At 39.6% G+C, this 19,809-nt stretch overlaps 3 protein-coding genes across 3 annotated transcripts in view; 2 read left to right on the top strand and 1 right to left on the bottom strand.

Moving 5' to 3' along the window:
* Positions 1–592: 592 nt before the first annotated feature.
* LOC109213158 (glycine-rich protein 2-like) lies at positions 593–1,746 on the top strand. Its single transcript, XM_019376915.1, has one exon. The coding sequence runs from the start codon at positions 702–704 to the stop codon at positions 1,392–1,394; it is 693 nt and encodes a 230-aa protein (XP_019232460.1). The 5' UTR covers positions 593–701; the 3' UTR covers positions 1,395–1,746.
* A 2,279-nt stretch (positions 1,747–4,025) lies between these two features.
* LOC109213157 lies at positions 4,026–6,041 on the bottom strand. Its single transcript, XM_019376914.1, has 2 exons — positions 5,369–6,041; positions 4,026–5,060 (listed from the first exon to the last, which is right to left on the bottom strand). The coding sequence occupies exons 1-2, from the start codon at positions 5,556–5,558 to the stop codon at positions 4,294–4,296; spliced, it is 957 nt and encodes a 318-aa protein (XP_019232459.1). The 5' UTR covers positions 5,559–6,041; the 3' UTR covers positions 4,026–4,293.
* An 8,142-nt stretch (positions 6,042–14,183) lies between these two features.
* Positions 14,184–19,809, top strand: part of LOC109213153 (dirigent protein 21-like) — an 18,316-nt gene continuing 12,690 nt past the window's right edge. Inside the window, exons 1-2 of the mRNA XM_019376910.1 lie at positions 14,184–14,192; positions 14,622–14,902. Coding sequence (XP_019232455.1) covers positions 14,184–14,192; positions 14,622–14,902 — 290 coding nt within the window. The remainder of the gene's footprint in view (positions 14,193–14,621; positions 14,903–19,809) is intronic.

The raw sequence follows: 19,809 nt of genomic DNA, 5'->3' as shown, positions 1-19,809 counted from the left end.
ATAAGGGCATTTGACCAGTTTTTGTACATTCGCTCCGGTGATAGGGATGAAGCCATCCGAGTTAAGGATATTATCCACCTCATTTGAGGCGAAAGGGTTTTCGACCTCATCTATGTTACTTTGAACAAATCTTGCTGACTTAGGGAGTTGTTGGTTAGTTTGTTCAAGAAGGAACAATCTTTAGTATACTCGTAATTTCTAGGGTGCTTGTGATGGGAAGGTTCTAGTGTTGAGTTATTTTCCCTTCCTTCAATAATGGGAGTGTTCTGGGTCATGTCTACATCCATAGTAGTGAGACTTAGTGGGGACTCATGGGCTCTCACATCTGGCGTCTGAGCGGTTTGCATACAGGATGTTCCCAATGGAGATGGTAAGGGTAAGATAAGTCTTGCTATTGTGGTCTTAACTCTTAACAAGTCAAACACAAACACTACCGTATAACACAAATTATAGGGAAAAATGAAAGGAATATTATTTATTTAATGAAAAACACATTAATTTAATACACAAAATGGATTCGGATAAAATGATCCGGTCCGATGGGCCCACAACCTCTCTCCCCAAAAAACGTGGCACTCTCAATCACAATATAACTCAGCCACCGCAACATAATAAAGCCCACACTACTGGTGAAAATACCAAGAGATCAAAGCTCTCTAAAAAGTCTCTAGGGTTTCGCTAGGGTTTGTTTCTGTGCTACTATGGCGTCGGAGAGTGATCAGGGACGTAGGATCAAGGGATCCGTGAAATGGTTCAATGATCAAAAGGGTTTCGGTTTCATCACTCCTGATGATGGCGGTGAAGATCTGTTTGTTCATCAATCTGGTATCAGATCTGAAGGTTTTCGTAGCTTAGCTGAAGGTGAGGTCGTTGAGTTTGAAGTTGAGTCTGGTGATGATGGCCGTACTAAGGCTGTTAATGTTACTGGACCGGATGGTGCGTCTGTTCAAGGTGGTGGCCGTGGCGGAAGTGGTGGAGGTGGCGGCGGGGGTCGATATGGTGGTGGTGGTGGCGGATATGGCGGCGGTGGAGGTGGTAGATATGGTGGAGGTGATGGTGGTTACGGCGGTGGTCGCTATGGAGGTGACGGTGGATACGGAGGTGGCGGTGGTAGTAGGTATGGTGGTGGTGGTGGATATGGCGGCGGCGGTGGTGGTGGAAGCGGGTGTTATAAGTGTGGAGAAGAAGGGCATTTTGCGAGGGAATGTACTCAGGGTGGCGGCGGCGGTGGTTATGGTAGTGGTGGCGGGGGATATGGCAGCGGCGGCGGTGGATATGGTGGTGGAGGTGGGAGATATGGTGGTAGTGGCGGAGGAGGAGGTGGTGGTGGTTGTTTCAAGTGTGGTGAAGAAGGGCATTTTGCACGTGAATGCCCCAACAGCAGTGGTCGTTGAAGCTCTGTAGAACTGAGAGGGTAAATGTGTATTTTCACATTTTGCGCTCTTTTTTCTATGCTTTCTAGTACTCTTTTTTGGTTAATGTCATTTTGAAGTGTTAAAAGGGATGAACCATTTAATGTTTTCTCGAATGATCATATTGCATATGGTCACCTTTTAGTTTCTTGAAGTAATGATTAGGATATGGTTATGGTTCCCTGCTTTATTATTGCCTATTAGGATTAGTAGTAATGGTTATGGACTAGTGTTTCAGCTTGAAGCTTTTGGAAATGTGCACTTTCTGTACATGTATATACATACATGTTTGGAAGATTGATCAATTATCAGCTGCTAGCTTTTATTGCCCTTCCATTTACATTTTACATATGTTGCTTTTGTGTTTTTTGTTCTGGCTATATGTCTTCAGAGATTGGTTCTTTGGATAGTGTTGTGGGTTATGTTGCTGGGACTCTCCGAAAATATTGCCGGGTGCGTGTTGGATCCTCCAAAAACATTTTTGGAGGATCCGACAAAGGTGCGCAACATTTTGGAGAATCCGGGCAATATAGGTTGTGGGGATCTTGGTTCTTTGTAAGTTCATGAGAAAACGCTGGGAATCGACCTGTTCTTTGAATGAGTCTAAATTGACTAGATCAACAGTATATGAATGCTTTAGTATGGTTTGTTATAATTATGTGTAATGAAGAAGGACGTGTGGTGAGTTTGATGTATCCGCTACTTATCCTGAGTTGTGGATTGGTGGTTGTAATTTGCGAAAACCCTGCTTTGAAGGTTAAGTGTTAGACTGGCAAATTATATTATTTTAGTATAGAATGGACTTTGAAAAGGGAATTTGATAATTGAAGGTCATATATTAGACTCTTACTATTTCGAGATTTTTGTTTGACTGATTGATTATCAATAGTTCTGGGCAAATTAGTGAGTAATATTAAGAATTTATGTCATATCTGAAGTATATACGCTAGACATGATTCATGATTGTTAACTTTGACTAGCCTAGATGTAGGCTTGATTGGTTGTCAATAATTCGTGGAGGCATTAAGAGTTTATGTTTGATGGGATAGAGGTGTCTACACTATTCATGGTTTTGTAACTTACTAAAAGCCAATTTTAGTGTAATGACTGATGAGATACTTCAGTTTGTATTGTCAATGCTTTGTGGAGCTGCTCTTACTCATTGAGATCAAGTTCTATAAGGTATGGATCTTTTGTCTTCATCTGGATCCAGCTTAGAAGGAAAAAAGAAGAAAAGATAGTCACATTGGCTTCATAGAATCACCTAAACTAGGAAACATATATGCATTTTTGTTTCATAATAATATGATAACATTTGACAAATCAAATGATTTATTATCCTGATGGCTGACAAATAAGAACCATGGAACATCAAAATGAAGCTTCTAACAGCTCTCTTCCCCTGCTAACATGAAGGGAAACAAAAAGTACTACAAGTCTAGAACAGATGAAACCAGAGAGTAAACTGTAAAAGCACATATACAACAACGCGATATGTTCTGTCCATTGGACAAGGTTAGTGGTTTACCTATACATCAAGGCTAATCTCATACACATTTCACTTTGCTCTGTGTGTTCCGTTCTTATCATCTTCAAAGTCACTACCTGAGGGGTACCTCACTGTTTTCGCAAATACTGAACAAACACCAGCATTTACAATGTGTTCGACGCTTTCTGGATCAGTCCAAGAAGACCAATTGCCCTTGAGGCATTTTCTTGACCCTCCATTCTTCATTCCTTAGCCAACTTTAACAATGGTCTAACCCCACTTTCCTCTATGATCAACTTCCCGTATCGTTCGTCGTCCTGAGCCAACAAGAGAAGCAGCTGTATCCGAACGTTCCTCTAAAGACTCTGATCATGAGCAGTTCATCGTCCTGAGCCAACAAGAGAAGCAGCTGTATCCGAACGTTGCTCTAAAGACCCTGATCATGAGCACAAGATACAATCTGTTTTCGTGCAAGATGCAAAATTGGCTCGTTTGCGGCTATAGGAGGAATCCTAAGATATTCATCAGGGCTGCTCTTTTTATTCAATGTGACCATTGGGTAAAGTAAGGGCAGCTCGGTGCACTAAGCTCCTGCTATACGCGGTGTCCGGAGAAGGACTGAATCACAAGAGTCTATTGTATGCAGCCTTATCCTGCATTTCTGCAAAAGGTTGCTTCTATGACTCGAACCCGTGACCTCATGGTTACGTGGCAGCAACTTTACCAGTTACGTCAAGGCTTCCCTTCAGAACCATCGGGTAAAATCTCGTACTAATATTCAATGTTCCTTTTTCCTTTTTCCTGGATCCATAATGGAAGCTTTTGGTTGGTTGTTCAACAAAGTCATTCACTTCCAATGTGTCAATTATTCAACCATTGCATTAGGGTAGGCTGTTTACATCACACCGCTTAGGGTGTGGTCCTTTTTGGGATCCTGCGTCAATACGAGATTCTTAATGCACTGGGCTGCCCTTTTTTACCTTACAGTTTCATAATATTTGTTGGACAATACAAGTTTCTGTTTGATCAAGAAAATGGTGGATGTATTATAAACAAGAGACTACTTTTTTGAGATACTGAACTGTTTTTACCAGAGGGACAAAAGAACATGGCAAATTTCTATATTGGAAATGAAGCTAAGAGTGTATTTCTTCTTATATGTCATGTTCAATTCCTCAAAATAATCTTACAACAGAAAACGAATTACAATAACAATTACGTCTCGATCTCAAACAAGTTGGACCGTACAAGACCTATATACAGACTAGAGAATAATCCATCTTCAGCAAGTAGGGGTGTACTCCTGCTTGCTACTCAAACTATATACATATAACTAAAATTTCTGAAATACATACGTATATATACTATTTAGACGTAAACATTCATTCAGATTCAGAACTTCCCTTCAATCCTTGCATTTGTAAGACCAATGCATGCATCCACAAAATCTTCATCTATAAAGTCTGATGAAAATATCTGCAACCGATCACCATAACCTCGAGAAATACATTCCATTACAAACAGCCTCGCATATGGATGAATCCGATCAGTCACAGGTTTCACACACAGGACCGGATTATCAGCCTGTGGCGTGACCGTATTCTCCACCCTGTAAAAGAATTTCCGAGATGTTACAGGTGGCTGCTCACTCAAATGCTTCATGTTGCTCTCAAACTTCGTTTCAGGTAAGTCGGTATCTATCCAGTTATCTTTTAGGTAACCTGAACTCCATAATGGACTTCCATGTTTTGGCTGAGGTGATTTTCTTGGTTTCCAAACACATATTATTCTCTTTGGCAATAATTCTGCAATTGTCCTGTTGAAAACATTGTCATCTTGGTGGATGAGAAGTTCCCCTAGCTCATCCTCTAGGTACTTGTCGAAATCCGGGGGATCATCATGGCCGAATTCAGTACGAATTTCTAGGATTATTATCTCCGAATGTGTTTCGGACAGAAACTTCTTGACGTCGTTGATAACGACGTCAACGTTGTAGGAAAGAAGGATGCCATGGCATATACGGCGATCTTCTTGAACACGGATGTCAAGAACGCGAGCGCCAATTACTAGTTGCTCATAAATGGACAAAGATTGGCATTGAGCAAAAGGGCGAGAGATGAATGGGATTCCAATCTTGTTAGTTGCTGAATCATGTGTGCCTGCAGAGGCGAATAGAATACTTCATAATGAGTTCAACTGAAACTAGTATTTCCGAGCAATATATATATATATATATATATATATATATATATATATATATATATATATATATATATATATATATTGCTCGGAAATACTAGTTTCAGTTGAACTCATTATGAAGTATTCTATTCGCCTCTGCAGTATATATATATATATATATATTATCATCAAAATTTCAATAAAGATTTTCAAGTGCAACAAATTCATACTAAGAACCTAAAAGTTAAACTAATTAAATTTAAATTCTGAATCCGCCTTTGGGTACCTGACCAAACAATCTTGTTGACGTGGAGTTTCTCAGGGATAAGTGCTGACATCCAATTTTTTCTGTCTTGTACATGATAATCACAACCAGGGAAATTGCATCCATTTTTCTCCTTGAGATCATACAAGATTTTCTTCTGAGTATGAATAGATTTTCGTCTTTCCACCTGTTTACTCACCTCAGCTCCCATTTTCTGAACAACTCAAGAAACAACGAAGCACTCCCACTTCTTCTCTGTCTTAGCACAGGAAAAAGATCTGTTTTTCTGCCTTTTAATATATGCATTTTTGACGCTTTTCTTGTTTTTCCCTGCTGTAAATACTTTCTTCAATTAACTATGATAAGGAAGTGAGCCTTGGAGCAACACGCAAGTTGTCTCCGTATGACCTATAGGTTTTGGGTTCGAGCTGTGGAATCAGCCACTAATGCTTGCATCAGGGTATGGTGCCTACATTACACCCCTTGGAGTGCAGCCCTTCCCCGAACCTTGTGTGAACATGGTGCTTTGTGCACCGAGCTGCTCTTTCAATTAATCACGACAAAGAGGGACAAACTTCCTTTTAGATATTTTATTCGTTTCGACATACTATCTTGACATGGTTTCTTGTGGTAGTTAGCCTTGTAGGGATGGAAATAGACTTGCGGTATTAGAAAGCTGCTTAGGTGATAATGGGGGGTCCGCCTTTGCTTGAATTATTGGCTTTTGGTAGAGAGTGATAATTGCTATTTTATCTATCATGTGGCTATCATCATCCTTATTTTATTTGTTTGGTTTGAATTTAATTCAATTCATCTTTCACTCTTCTTTTATAAGCTCAACGATAGCAACGAGGTTCTAAATGCCTTCACCTTCCATTCAATGATTTACTCCTTTCGATTCACAATAAGTGTCCAATTTACTTTTAGCACGCCCATTAAGGAAATACTAAATTCTATACAAAAATACCTACTATGACTAAACTATCCCTAATTAAATATTTAATGTGAGGAGTAAGAAAACTTTTTAGGGATATGTTGATCACGCCCAACTATGCCTTATAAAAAGGATTAAGCGGTCGCTGCAAATATAATCCGGTTTACAAGTCCGGAGTCGAATCCCACAGAGAACTAAGGTTTAGCTACAGTTGTTCACTATCACCAAGAAGACGAGCTTGAACAACTCCTAACTTATAGATATTAAGATTCTTGTGTTTAACTAATTAACTAATAAATTAAAATAGTAAATTAACAACTAACGATACTGAGGGTTAGAGAAAAGATTAAGGAGGTCTAGAGTTATGATTTCCCCAATTGTCGGCAAAACCGCGGTTTTTCATCCTGTTCCGTTTGGAATTTAGAAAAACGTAAAACATGGAAGTTGTATCCCTTTGAGTTAGCTTTCCAACCATATATTGTGGAGCCCAAATGTAGTTCTGAGCAAAAAGTTATGTCTATTTTACTAGACAGTGCGCAATATGCCTCCTCAAGTCTTCGTTCGTACTTAATTATCAAATTTGACCTCCGAACACGATCCCGGCTTAATTCCTTGAGCTTTTACTCAGACTTCAAAGCTTCAAATCACTTAAATTCATTCCATAACATATATATAGCTCGGAATCACACCTACAAGGCATAAAACACACAATTAGTGCAAAACACTAGCGATTAAAGCGCAAATTCAATTAAAGTGCAGTAAATTCAAGTATAATAAGCGACTAAAATATGCAATTATAGCCTATCATCAACACCCCATACTTAAACCATAGCTCGTCCTCGAGCAATCAAACTACACTTTTTTTTTATAGACACGACCTTTTTAAACAATTCTCCTAACTCATCACACCAAGAGTATTTAAAATAGACTAAGCACAAAAGCGTAACATCTTCACCTCAAGATTTGACTCACAAGTGCCACGCATTATTCACAACTCGCCTACTTACTCTAACATAGAGGTCACTGACATTACCTTTCCTTCATGAATCAAGTGCCCTCACACAACAAAAGAGAGTAGTTCCACACAATAAAATTGAAGAACACTTAGGAACTCAAGATAGAAAGAATTCACTCACTCTCAGAAATAACATTCATATGCCACAAAAGATGCACCATAAGCTTGCCCGTAGTGTACTACTCCACTAATCGAGCTCATTCAATCTTGGATCAATTAGGACTTTATTTGGTTGTAATGTAGGCTACGGGACGGGTAGGATACATTTAGATATAAGAGTGACTACACCTCCCTAAGCACTTTAATACATACATTTTAACATTTAAACCCAATACTTATGTCAAACCAAAATTCCACCTTCACATCAATGTAAATTACCCCATTCTTCTTTAAGCACACTTACATCAAGAACCACCACTTATCAAGGAATTTTTTTTTCACAACAATCCAACTATATTTTTTTTTTCAATTCAAGTGGCTCTTCCTTTTTTAAAATAGTGCACATTTCTCCTTATTTTATTAGTTCCACTCAAAAGCCAAACCAACCACCCCACACTTTAACTTTTACAAAGTTCATAAATAATTCAAGTGCTCATGAGAGGTGAAAAGGCTTAAATAGATGGTTAATTCAAACAAATGGGTAAGGCTTGTAATGTGGTTGCCAAAGAAAAAGGATTATAGGCTCAACGAGGTTAACTACGATACATAACAATTAGGTGGGTAAAATATACATATCTGGCTCAACAAGAAAACGCCTATATCACTTTCAAGACTGAACAACACTACTATTTCGCTTTGCAAATACACGGGGCAAGTTCTAGGCATCAAATGCAATGCACAGAATAACACAAAACCTTACACACACATGGCACATAACTCACTCAGGATTGGATTCATCAAGACACCCTAGTCAGAGCAGTTAAGCAAATTTAAGATCATACAATTTAAGGTACTTATACAAGAGTCAAAAACTGAGCCTAAGCGTCACAACCAAAGTACTCACTATTCTCAAGCCATAACAAAGTCAAGAGATATTGCTTCAATTCAAAATACAACCCAATGGCTCTTATTCCTTAAAAAAAAAACTAACTACACCCGGTTCAAATAAAACCCTTGGAAAAGAACCGTGACCCAAAGAAAAACCAAGGGGGAGTTACTACACTACCTAAAACAAAACAAAAAATCTTTTTGGTATTTTCTTTAGACTTACTTCCCTCAAGAAAACTGTCTAGAAGATCCGTTATCAGGAAAAGTCCAATCTTTAAAAAAAAATTATTTAATTAAACGAACACAGCTAAAGTAGCATGAAAAGTCACCCAGACAATCTCCTCACCCCACACTTAAAATTGTGCATTGTCCTCAATGCACACCAATACATAAAAGAGGGTAAAAGAAACTCCCTGGTAGCCAAAGGCCGAAGCACTAGCAGCTCATGGGGTACTCAGACTTCTCCCAGCTTGGTCCTTCGTGCGGGTACCTCACACTTAGTTCTAACCATTTCATTTGTTGGTGCATCCTTCCAATACCTTTGCTTTCCATGCTCCTAGAAAATAAAAAAAATTGACACTACAAAAATAATATAATAAAAAAATATATAAAAAAAATAAAAGAAAGCAATAAAGCTGGGTTGCCTCCCAACGAGCGCTTGATTTAACGTCGCGGCACGACGTGAATCACTTTCTGCCTCCACTTTGAACTTATGAATCGGACCCTAAGTTTTGATTATGCTCTATGATCATGCTCCTGGGGTGGTGGAATGAATCTGGCTGGCCCAATAAAATAATGTAGTATTCAGCACTTCTTGGCATTTTGATGAGGTGTGTAATCCCGATTTTCTGGCAAGAAGAATTCCAGAATGTAAGCACTTTGTTCCTCATTCCTTGACTCCTCAAATGGCTCGGACGACTCTATTTCCATATCATCATCTAAACACAATGTGGAAAAATGCTTGGAGTGAGGACCAATGCGCTCAACTACATGAACATTGGGACTGTCTACATTCTCAACACTAATGACAATAGAGTCAACTAAATATGTATCCTCAATATCCTTGGTTGACTCTAGTATCTCTTCTACAACATTGACATCCTCAAAATCTAGTGCGATTGATTGTTGGTGTTCTACTCTAGCCTCCTCCTCTAGCTCATAAGTTTCTGTATCTAATTCACGCTCTTCTTGGATACTATTCACAATATTGGCTTGTTGAGCATTAAAAACTTCAACCAGTTGACTCATGTGAACTTTCAAGTTGTGAATAGTTTCCTCCTGCCTTTCTATCCGCAGTAGTAATTTACTCTGTTGTTCCAAAATGCACTTTAACATATCTTCGAGCTTCTTTAGGTCAACTTCCCTAGGTTNATTTAACGTCGCAGCACGACGCGAATCACTTTTTGCCTCCACCTCGAACTTATGAATTGAACCCCCAATTTGGCATCAAGTTTTCGGCTATGCTCCAGGGGTGGAGGAACAAATCTAATTGGTTCAAGCAACCATTGTACTATTCTACACTTCTTGGCTTTTAGATGAGGTATGTAGTCCTGTCTTTCTGGTAAGAAAAATTCCAGAATATAGGCACCTTGTTCTTCATTCCTTGACTTCTCAATCGGCTCGGATGACTCTATTTTCATATCGTCATCCAAGCACAATGTAGAAAAATGTTTGGAGTGAGGACCAATGCACTCACACATATGAACTTCAGGACTTTCAGCATCCTCAACATCAATGATACTAGAGTCAACAAAATTTGTATCCTCAATGTCCTTGGCTGACTCTAGTCTCACTTCTTCAACATTGACATCTTCAAATTCTAGTTGGCTAGGTTGTTGATGTTCTGCTTTGACCTCCCCAATTAATACCTCAAATTCATGCTCTTCTTGGCTACTATCATCAATATTAGATTGTTGAGCATTAAAAGCTCCAACCACTTGACTCAATTGAGCCTCCAACTGGCGAATAGTTGCCTCTTGCCTTTCTATGTGCAATTGTTTCTCATTGTTTTGTTCCAGAAGACACTTTAGCATATCCTTGATCTCCTTCAGGTCCGCATTCCCAGGTTCTTTGTTTCTATTAACTTCACAAAATGTCGAACCATCATAGTAAGGGGTTGGGGGAAAATAAAAAATATAAGCACAACCATGAAGGTGACCATTTTTACCACCACACACATCACACACATTCCACAAATAAGATTGAGTTGGTGCACATAACTCGCTCTTACGAACGTTTTGAAAATTTTACCACGGGTGGTTTCCTTGACAATATGTATGGAGATCAATAGTAGAATTATCTACACTTAAATTCCCATAATTACAAGATGCCATGTTTCTCAAATCAACAGTTATAAAAAAATAAAAAAAAATAAAAAAAAAATAAAACAAACTAAAAGTTCAAACTTGAACCTTAGCAATATATACAGCTACAACTACACCGTTAGTTCCCCGGCAACGGCGCCAAAATTTGATCACGCCCAACTATGCCTTATAAAAAGGACTAAGCGGTCGCTGCAAATATAATCCAGTTTACAAGTCCGGAGTCGAATCCCACAGAGAACTAAGGTTTAGCTACAGCTGTTCACTATCACCAAGAAGACGAGCTTGAACAACTCCTAACTTATAGATATTAAGATTTTTGTGTTTAACTAATTAACTAATAAATTAAAATAGTAAATTAACAACTAACGATACTGAGGGTTAGAGAAAAGATTAAGGAGGTCTAGAGTTATGATTTCCCCCATTGTCGGAATCCTTCTCGCTATGTCTTCTATAATTTCGCCTAAGTATTCTCTACCGAACATGGGCACTCTTATTACCGTAAATCTCTCCCGAGTAATTACGACAATTTGCTAGTTGCACTCTCCCGAGATACACTAGCTTGCTTTATTTAACACAATTCACTTTAGATTACACCCAAGGCTTCGTTATCCCTAATCCCGCCTTTAAACCCTCGGTTATTGATCCCTCATATACTCTGGGAGTGGTGTTGTTCAACAATTACCTAAATATGCACTCTCTCCCAAGTTATGCATACTAAATAGGCACAACTAATTGAGAGCTCTTCAACCAACCACAATATAAACGTAGTTGAACAAATAGAGAAAAGCTATGGCTCAATTATATAAAAACATAACAAGAATTTATCCTACAAAAGGTTCTATCAAAACTCTAGATAACAAATTAGCTATTCATAATAGTACGTAAAACTATAATACTAAAAGTCATAACCAACAATGAAAAATAGGAAGAGGAAGGAAAAACTCGTAGAAGAATTCTCCTCCTTGCTCCCAATGTGTTCTTGACTCCTTAGGTCGAATCTATGTCCAAAATATGTCCCCCTCTTGTTCTTGGCCGGCCTCCTTTGTTTAATATAGGGTTTAGGACTTAAAATCCCATGTTTTGCACTTTAGTCCCTGAAATTTTCGCTTCCTGCCGCGGTTTTGCCGCGGTCGCGGTGGAACCGCGGCCAAACATGCCCTCTGATTCTTCAGTTGTCCGTGAGTACACTCTGCCGCGGTTCTGCCGCGGTTTTTCACCCTGTTCCGTTTGGAATTTGGAAAAACGTAAAACATGAAAGTTGTAGTCCTTTGAGTTAGTTTTCCAACCATATATTGTGGAGCCAAAATGGAGTTCTGAGCAAAAAGTTATGTCTATTTTACTAGACAGTGCGCAATATGCCTCCTCAAGTCTTCGTTCGTACTTAATTATCAAATATGACCTCCGAACACGATCCCGGCTTAATTTCTTGAGCTTTTACTCAGACTTCAAAGCTTCAAATCACTTAAATTCATTCCATAACATATATATAGCTCGGAATCCCTACAAGGCATAAAACACACAATTAGTGCAAAACACTAGCGATTAAAGCGCAAACTCAATTAAAGTACAGTAAATTCAAGTGTAATAAGCGACTAAAATATGCAATTATAGCCTATCATCATATGTACATTGGGGTTATTTTGTAAAAACAAATTGAATTCTTTCTTGATTACATAACTGGACATTTATTTTGAACCAAAATGAAAAAGTAAATTGGACACTTAATGTAAACCGGAGGGAGTAATAATGTATGGCTTGGCAGTTGAGTTGAGGTAGAATAATTAAGTTTTGAAGAATCTATAATGATGTTCAATGAGTGAGCATTATAAAAAGAAGATTAAAAGAGAGAAGGAAAAAAGCTCAACCATTACGAGGATTGTATTAACAACTACAATCACATTTAAAGGCTTTCCGATGCCTAAAGCATTTTGCATTCTCGTACGGTCGGGGAAGGACCACACCAAAAAGGGTGAAATGTAAACAACCTACCCTTATGCAAACATTAGTGGCTGCTTTCACGACTTGAACCCGTGGCCTATAGAACATTAACTATGTTAAAGCTAGTAATATTCCAGTAGTATATTTTTGGTAACATCTGTCATATCAACGACAAGATCAATATGATGAAGGTGTAGTTGGTAGAAAATGAAATACAAAATAGTCCAAAGGAGCAACACTGATTATGGTTTATTTTTATCCAAGGTCTATTAATCATATTTGTGAGAACTGCCAGATCAACAAGATTTATAAATACCACAAGATATGGTTGATGTCTGCATCATCTGTTAGCCATTCCACGAAGCTACAGAGCTAAAATTACCCTATTTATATTTTGACAATCAATCTAATCATCTCGCACTACGTACGTGAAACGACTAACTTAGAAAGAGTTTAATAACATTGTCTGGAACAAAAGTTTCCTTTTTTGCTTAATTAAGCAACATGTTTCTAAAGTGATGTTAATGATGTGTGCAAGCGATTCAAGGTCAAATTAAATCGAAACCTAAATAGTATGAGAAAATAGCCGTCTGGAACGAGGTGGATTCACGATTTAAATTTAATAGGTTTACCTTTTAAGATTTTTAGCATTGCACTCATTGTACCGTTAAGTTATGAGTTTTAATATTTGTTAAAATTTTAGTAGGTTTTTACATATAAATTCATACTCTGTGTTGAAATTTATGAGTTCAGTTGAACCCGTAGCCGAAAGGCTACATTCGCCCCCGCAGATTAATGTAATGCGTATTTTAGGCTTTATAAACACCCACACCTGAGCTGTATAGGCTTTTTCTTTTTGCTACCACATGTGGAGGTGTAAAAGATACCAGCCCCAGGTTAATAACTCAATCTTCAAAAATTAAAGTTGACTTGGTAAATATGAATCATCTATTCTGCTCTACTGCGCTTATTTCGTAAATAATTAGTCTTTTAATTATAAAGCAGTTAGAGATACTCCAAAACTAAGGATCTCTAAATTTTATACTTCTCGGTACAAATTTCAGATTAAAAAGGTGGGATATTTTTAAAAATAGCCAGATTTACAATTGGTCGTTCAAAAATAGCCCAATTTCAAAAGTAATCGAAATTTAGCCACTTTTTATGTAAAGATAAATCTGAGCGAAAACACTGTTCAAAACCCGGAAAATACTCCAGTATATTATGCTGGAGTTCCAGCATAAGTATACTTGAACTCCAGCATATTATACTGGAGTTCCAGGATAGTATGCTGGAACTCCAGCATAATATGATGGAGTTCCAGCATAAATACACTAGAACTCCAGCATAATATACTGGAGTTCCAGCAAGTATAATGGTCCAGTATAATATACTGGAGTTTGGAGCACCAGTGCTCCAGTCTCCAGTATATTATACTGGAGCCAGCAAAGTATACCGGTCCAGCATAATATGCTGGAGTTCATACACAAGTGCACCGAACTCCAATATATTATGCTAGACCGGTCTCTATTGCAGCAAAACGGTGGCTATTTTTCATTAACTTGGTAAACGCTGGCTATTTTTGATTGATCGGTCCGAAAACTGACTATACCGCAAAATTTTGGTTAAAAAGGTAGCACGATGGATAAAGTATCCCAACAAGGCCCGGGACAAGGCAGCACCCAAGGGATACAAATCTAGACTATACTTTTAAAATGCTGTGGGCATCTTCTTTTATTTTCTTTTATTCCTTTCCGATTTTAAATGATTTCCTGCATTAAATAGAAATTAAAAGTCAATTAATTAACAACTTCTATATTCTACTCTGAATGAAGAAAGAACCAATCATTTTTTTCTTTTAATATTTCAGGCTACCAACTCCTATACACACCTATATATATATATATATATATATTCCTTGTATCTTCAATGCATTCTTTAAAAAAAGAGATGGGAAAGATGAATATAGTTTTATTGCTTTGTTTCTTAGCTATTGCTATGCCAATAGCCCAAGGGGTTGAGTTAGGACCCAAGGCTATTGAAAAATGGTTCGAAAAACTTCCCCATGCAAAGTAAAAGGTAACAAAATTTGATTTCTATTTTCACGACATAGCTAGTGGGAAAAATCCAACTGCAGATCAAATAGCCCAGTCCAATATGACTGCCGAATCCCCAACTTTCTTCGGGGTTCTTGTTATGATAGACAGCCCACTAACACTTGGGCCAGAGCCCAATTCTACTTTAGTGGGTCGAGTCCAAGGAATTTATGGTTCAGCTGATCAAAAAGAATTTGGTCTACTTATGAACCTTAACTTTGTGTTTACCACTGGTAAGTACGGTGGTAGTACACTGTGTATACGGTCGAAATCAGGTATGCCCGATTTTATGGGCTCGAAGTGTCGCTTCAAGCCCGAGTTCAGGATGGGTCGAGTTCGAGACCGATGGACTAAGTCCGAGCCTGATGACAGAGTATAAGGCTCGAAGATCGGAGTACGCGGCGAAGCACCGAAGCCGAGTATGACCCACCCCGAGATGATGCCGTTACGGGTTTGTTACAGAAAAGCAAGATTCCCACCACATTCCCAAGATCATGGTGTAAATTCCGGAATAGATTCATACGAGTTAGTACGAATCCGTACTAGGCGGTTAGACAACTGTCCCAAGAAGATTCTTTACTGTAAATAGAAATGTACCTTATTTAGGGTTCCCATATTATATAAAGGGGACCCCAATCATTTGTAATCATCATCAATCATTAGCAAAGAATATACTCTCTTACTTTCCTCATATTTCATCAGCATTGTCCCTTAGCTTCTTTGTCTTTATTTTACTGTTCTTGTTAACCAGCCTCGAGGCCATCACAGCTCGAGGTCGAGACTTACTTAAACACTGGTTTGATTCAACTTACTTCGTTTATTTGTACTTCAGATTTCTTGGTTATTAATTAGTATTGAACTAAATCATGTATCTTTAAAATCATAAACAAGTTTAATTGTTACTCGTATTTTCGAGGTAAACAGTTTGGCGCCCACCGTGGAGATAAAGATAATAGTGGTTATTTCAGTACTGATTCTGATAACACACGTTATTTTCACACTTGTTCTTGTCAAGAATTTTTTTCTCAGGTTAAAACATGTCAAACTCGCAAAAGGCACCCGTACACAGCGATGATGGTCTTGGATTCCATGGGGAAAACAACAATGTAGGGGTCGCTGTACCACCAATTAACCCTTGGGAAGTGCTAAATGTGGAACCAGTTGATGTCAGTTCACACATTGCTTTGAGTGCGGATTTAGGCGCAGACCCCGGAGGAAGTATACGCAGGGAAGCCCGATCTAATGGCCAAGGAACACAAGGTATAAAGATGGGGGAGTCAGCCTCCAAGTAATATTCGAGATGCTTCAAGCTCAACAGGTTGCCATCGCTCATCTTCAAAGTCAGCACAAAACTCCAAGTATAGTCGAACCAGAGAACACTCGTCGTACTGAGCCGGTGCCAGAAAGATCAGACGGTAATGGCTCGGGGATTGACCCCACGATTATGAGGATGCTCTAAGAACTCACCAAAATAATCGAGTCGGGGGAGAAAAAGATTGAGGTAATGACAAAAAGGTGGAGACGTACAACTCCCGTGTCGTTCAAATACCGGGAGCACCCCCGGTCTTGAAAGGTTTGGATGCCAAGAAATTTGTACAAAAGCCATTCCCTCCGAGTGCGGCTCCGAAGCCTATTCCTAAAAAGTTCCGTATGCCCGATATACCTAAATACAACGGGACGAGTGACCCTAATGAGCACATGACCTCGTACACTTGCGGGATTAAAGGAAATGACCTAAATGATGATGTCGAAGCGGAATTCATAAATAAGTTTAAGAATCTGAAACAAGGTTTTTCAAAAATTTCTATGAGAAAGTACATGAAGGATGAGATCGAGTCGGTTTTGTTGAAAAAATTTGGGGAGACTTTGTCAAAAGGAGAAATGATTTGGTATCACAACTTGCCACCGAATTCTATTAATTCGTTTGTTATGTTAGCGGACGCCTTCGTGAAGGCACGCGCCAGGGCTATAAAGGTTGCGACAAGGAAATCAGACGTTTTTAAGATAAGACAGAGAAATGATGAGATGTTAAGGGAGTTCGTATCCCGATTTCAAATGGAACGGATGGAATTACCACTAGTCTCCTATGATTGGGCCATGCAAGCTTTTACACAGGGTTTGAACGAGCGGAGTTCGATCGCGTCACGACAGTTGAAGAAAAATCTGATCGAGTATCCGGCTGTGACTTGGTCAGATGTACATAATCGTTACCAATCGAAGATCATGGTTGAGGATGCCAGTTGGGAGCCCTCTCGGGTTCAGTTCATCCTAATAGATTGGCAGTTAAGGCCTCGAGGGATACGGACAGGGAACCCATACCAAATAGGGAATGGTATCAGCCATATGTCGCGGATCGGAGAAACAACGGTTCAGGGCGTAACGCTCCTAAGAACGATCGAAGAAATGATCGAGGTCAAAGCTTTCGTGGACTTATGAATAAGAATGGTTTTGATAAACACACCGATCCTGCAGAAGCACCTCAATTATCAGAGTATAATTTTAGTGTTGATGCATCGGGGATCATATCAGCTATTAGAAGGATTAAAGACACAAGGTGGCCTGGGCCTATACAAACCGATCCTTCTCAAATAAATCCAAACTGCATGTGTAAATATCATGGCACACATGGCCATAGGACCGAAGACTGCAGGCAGCTGAGGGAGGAGGTAGCTCGATTGTTCAACGAAGGTCATCTTCGAGAATTTCTCGGTGATCGAGCTAAGAACCACTTCAGGGAAAGAGATGCCAACAAAAAGAATGAGTAGGAAGAACCGCAACATGTAATTCATATGGTCATTGGCGGTGCCGATGTTCCGTAGGGGCCTATATTCAAACGTTCCAAGGTGTCGATTACTAGAGAAAAACGAACTCGGAGTTATATGCCCGAGGGCATCCTATCGTTCAATGACGAGGAAGCGAAAGGCATTTCCCAGCCGCACAATGACGCCCTGGTAATTTCTATTTTGTTAAATAAAATTCAAGTTAAGCGTGTTCTCGTGGATCCAGGTAGTTCAACAAACATAATCAGATCAAGGGTCGTAGAGCAGCTCGGCCTGCAGGACCAAATTGTACCTGCATCTCGAGTCTTAAACGGCTTCAACATGGTAAGTGAAACAACGAAGGGGAGATAATCCTACCAGTGAACGTGGTTGGGACCATCCAAGATACAAAATTCCGTTGTAATTGAAGGCGACATGAGATATAACGCACTATTCGGGAGGCCATAGATCCACAACATGAGGGCAGTACCTTCAACCCTTCATCAAATGATGAAATTCCCAATAGTGGATTGTGTGAAAACAATTTACGGGGAACAACACGCTAGAAAGGAAATGTTTGCAGTCGACGAGGTGATACCGGTACCAGCCCTTCGACCTCAGAAAAGTCAAGAACTAAAGATAAGCAGATGGCCAAATAGCAATCACCGTCCCCAGCCTCGACCGAGAGAAGCAGGTAATCGAAGAAAAAGAAGAGGATCTCCTTACTCCTCGAACTTTCGTTGTTCCCGAAGTGTCCGATGCAACCAAGTCAACGGTCGAGGAGCTGGAACAGATCATACTGATCGAGTACATGCCCGAGAAAAAGGTATACCTGGGAACGGGATTAACCCCCGGACTCAGGAAAAAACTCATTCAATTTCTTATCGATAACATGGATTGCTTTGCTTGGTCCTATTTAGACATGACAGGGATCCCACCGGAAATAACAACGCGGGCTAAGCCTCGACCCCAGGTTCAAACCGGTAAAGCAAAAAAGAAGGCCCCAGCCCTAGGTGAAGCATGTATTTGTAAAGTATGAGGTAACTAGACTTCTTAAAATAGGGTCTATTCGGGAGGTAAAATGCCCCGAATGGTTAGACAACGTAGTTGTAGTCCCTAGAAAGGGGAACAAACTTAGAATGTGCGTAGATTATAAGGATTTAAACAAGGCATGCCCTAAAGACTCTTTTCCACGGCCGACCACGAGATCCTTACCTTTCTCGATGCCTACTCCGGGTACAATCAAATTCAAATGAACCCGGAGGACCAGGAGAAGACCTCATTTATCACTAAGTTTGGAACATACTGTTACAATGTAATGCCCTTCGGGCTAAAAAATGCTGGAGCCACGTACCAACGCCTAGTTAACAAAATGTTCGAGGAACAGATAGGTGAATCATTGGAAGTTAATATTGATGATATGTTGGTTAAGTCCCTGCGCGTAGAGGACCATTTAACTCATTTCCAGGAAACATTCAAAATCTTGAGGAAGTACAACATGAAGCTTAACCTAGGAAAATGTGCCTTCGAAGTCGGCTCGGGCAAGTTCCTCAGCTTCATGGTATCTAATCGGCGAATCGAGATCAAGCCCGATAAGATCAAGGCCATCGAAGATATCACAATCGTGGATAGTGTGAAAGCCGTGAAAAGGCTAATAGGACGAATAGCCGCCTTGGGTATGTCGCGCCCCCTTTTTCCTCCTTCGCGGAGAAGTCCAGGTTTCGACATTCATGGGGGAACAACTCTTTTCCTTTTGGGAATTGAGCATTTGGAGAGTCGCCACCTAACAGATTATGGTACGTTAGGGCACCTAGAGCAATTAACTCATGTAACTAGTTTGCATTACCAGAGATTAGGGTAAGGGCTCGAAATAACCTTGAGGGGAAGGTGTTAGGCACCCCTCGCGGTTCACAACGGTGGGTCCCGGTCGAACATAAACAATATGAATTAGTCAAATAACAGGTAAGCAAGTATTTGCAAATAAAGTAACTTTCCCCATCTAAATGCATATATGGTCAAGGAAACTCGAATAGTGAAGATAAAAGAGGTTTGGACTGCTTATACATGTATAAGTAAAGAAAAGGAAATTTAGAGAATTTAAACACATACGGGAATTGGGAAAAGGAAGTCCTAAGTTGATTAGCCTACAAGATCATACCCATGCCATGCCCGGTAATCACTCCTTAATGAAAGGGGCTACACGTGACATTAGCGCACAGGCCATCATATCCTTTTACTACCCATTACTACCCCCCTAGTGGTTATAAGCGAGTTTAATTACGACCCCTAAGCGTGCTGCTACCCGTCCCTTCCTTGTGGTCCTGGAGGAATTTGAGACCTCCAAATCTGGACAGTTCTAAACAGCCTAAGGTTTATAAAAAGGTAAAAATCTAGGTGACATGAAAATAACAT

Source organism: Nicotiana attenuata, unplaced genomic scaffold (assembly GCF_001879085.1).
Source record: "Nicotiana attenuata strain UT unplaced genomic scaffold, NIATTr2, whole genome shotgun sequence".
Taxonomy (NCBI): domain Eukaryota; kingdom Viridiplantae; phylum Streptophyta; class Magnoliopsida; order Solanales; family Solanaceae; genus Nicotiana; species Nicotiana attenuata.
This window is presented reverse-complemented; position numbering and strand designations above follow the sequence as displayed.

What these genes read in the sequence shown, in the direction of transcription:
- LOC109213158 (XM_019376915.1), top strand. Translation starts at nt 702, where the DNA reads ATGGCGTCGGAGAGTGATCAGGGACGTAGGATCAAGGGATCCGTGAAA.
- LOC109213157 (XM_019376914.1), bottom strand. Translation starts at nt 5,558, where the DNA reads ATGGGAGCTGAGGTGAGTAAACAGGTGGAAAGACGAAAATCTATTCAT. An exon ending in CAACAAGATTGTTTGGTCAG is followed by an intron (nt 5,061 to 5,368) that starts GTACCCAAAGGC and finishes TCGCCTCTGCAG; the next exon opens with GCACACATGATTCAGCAACT.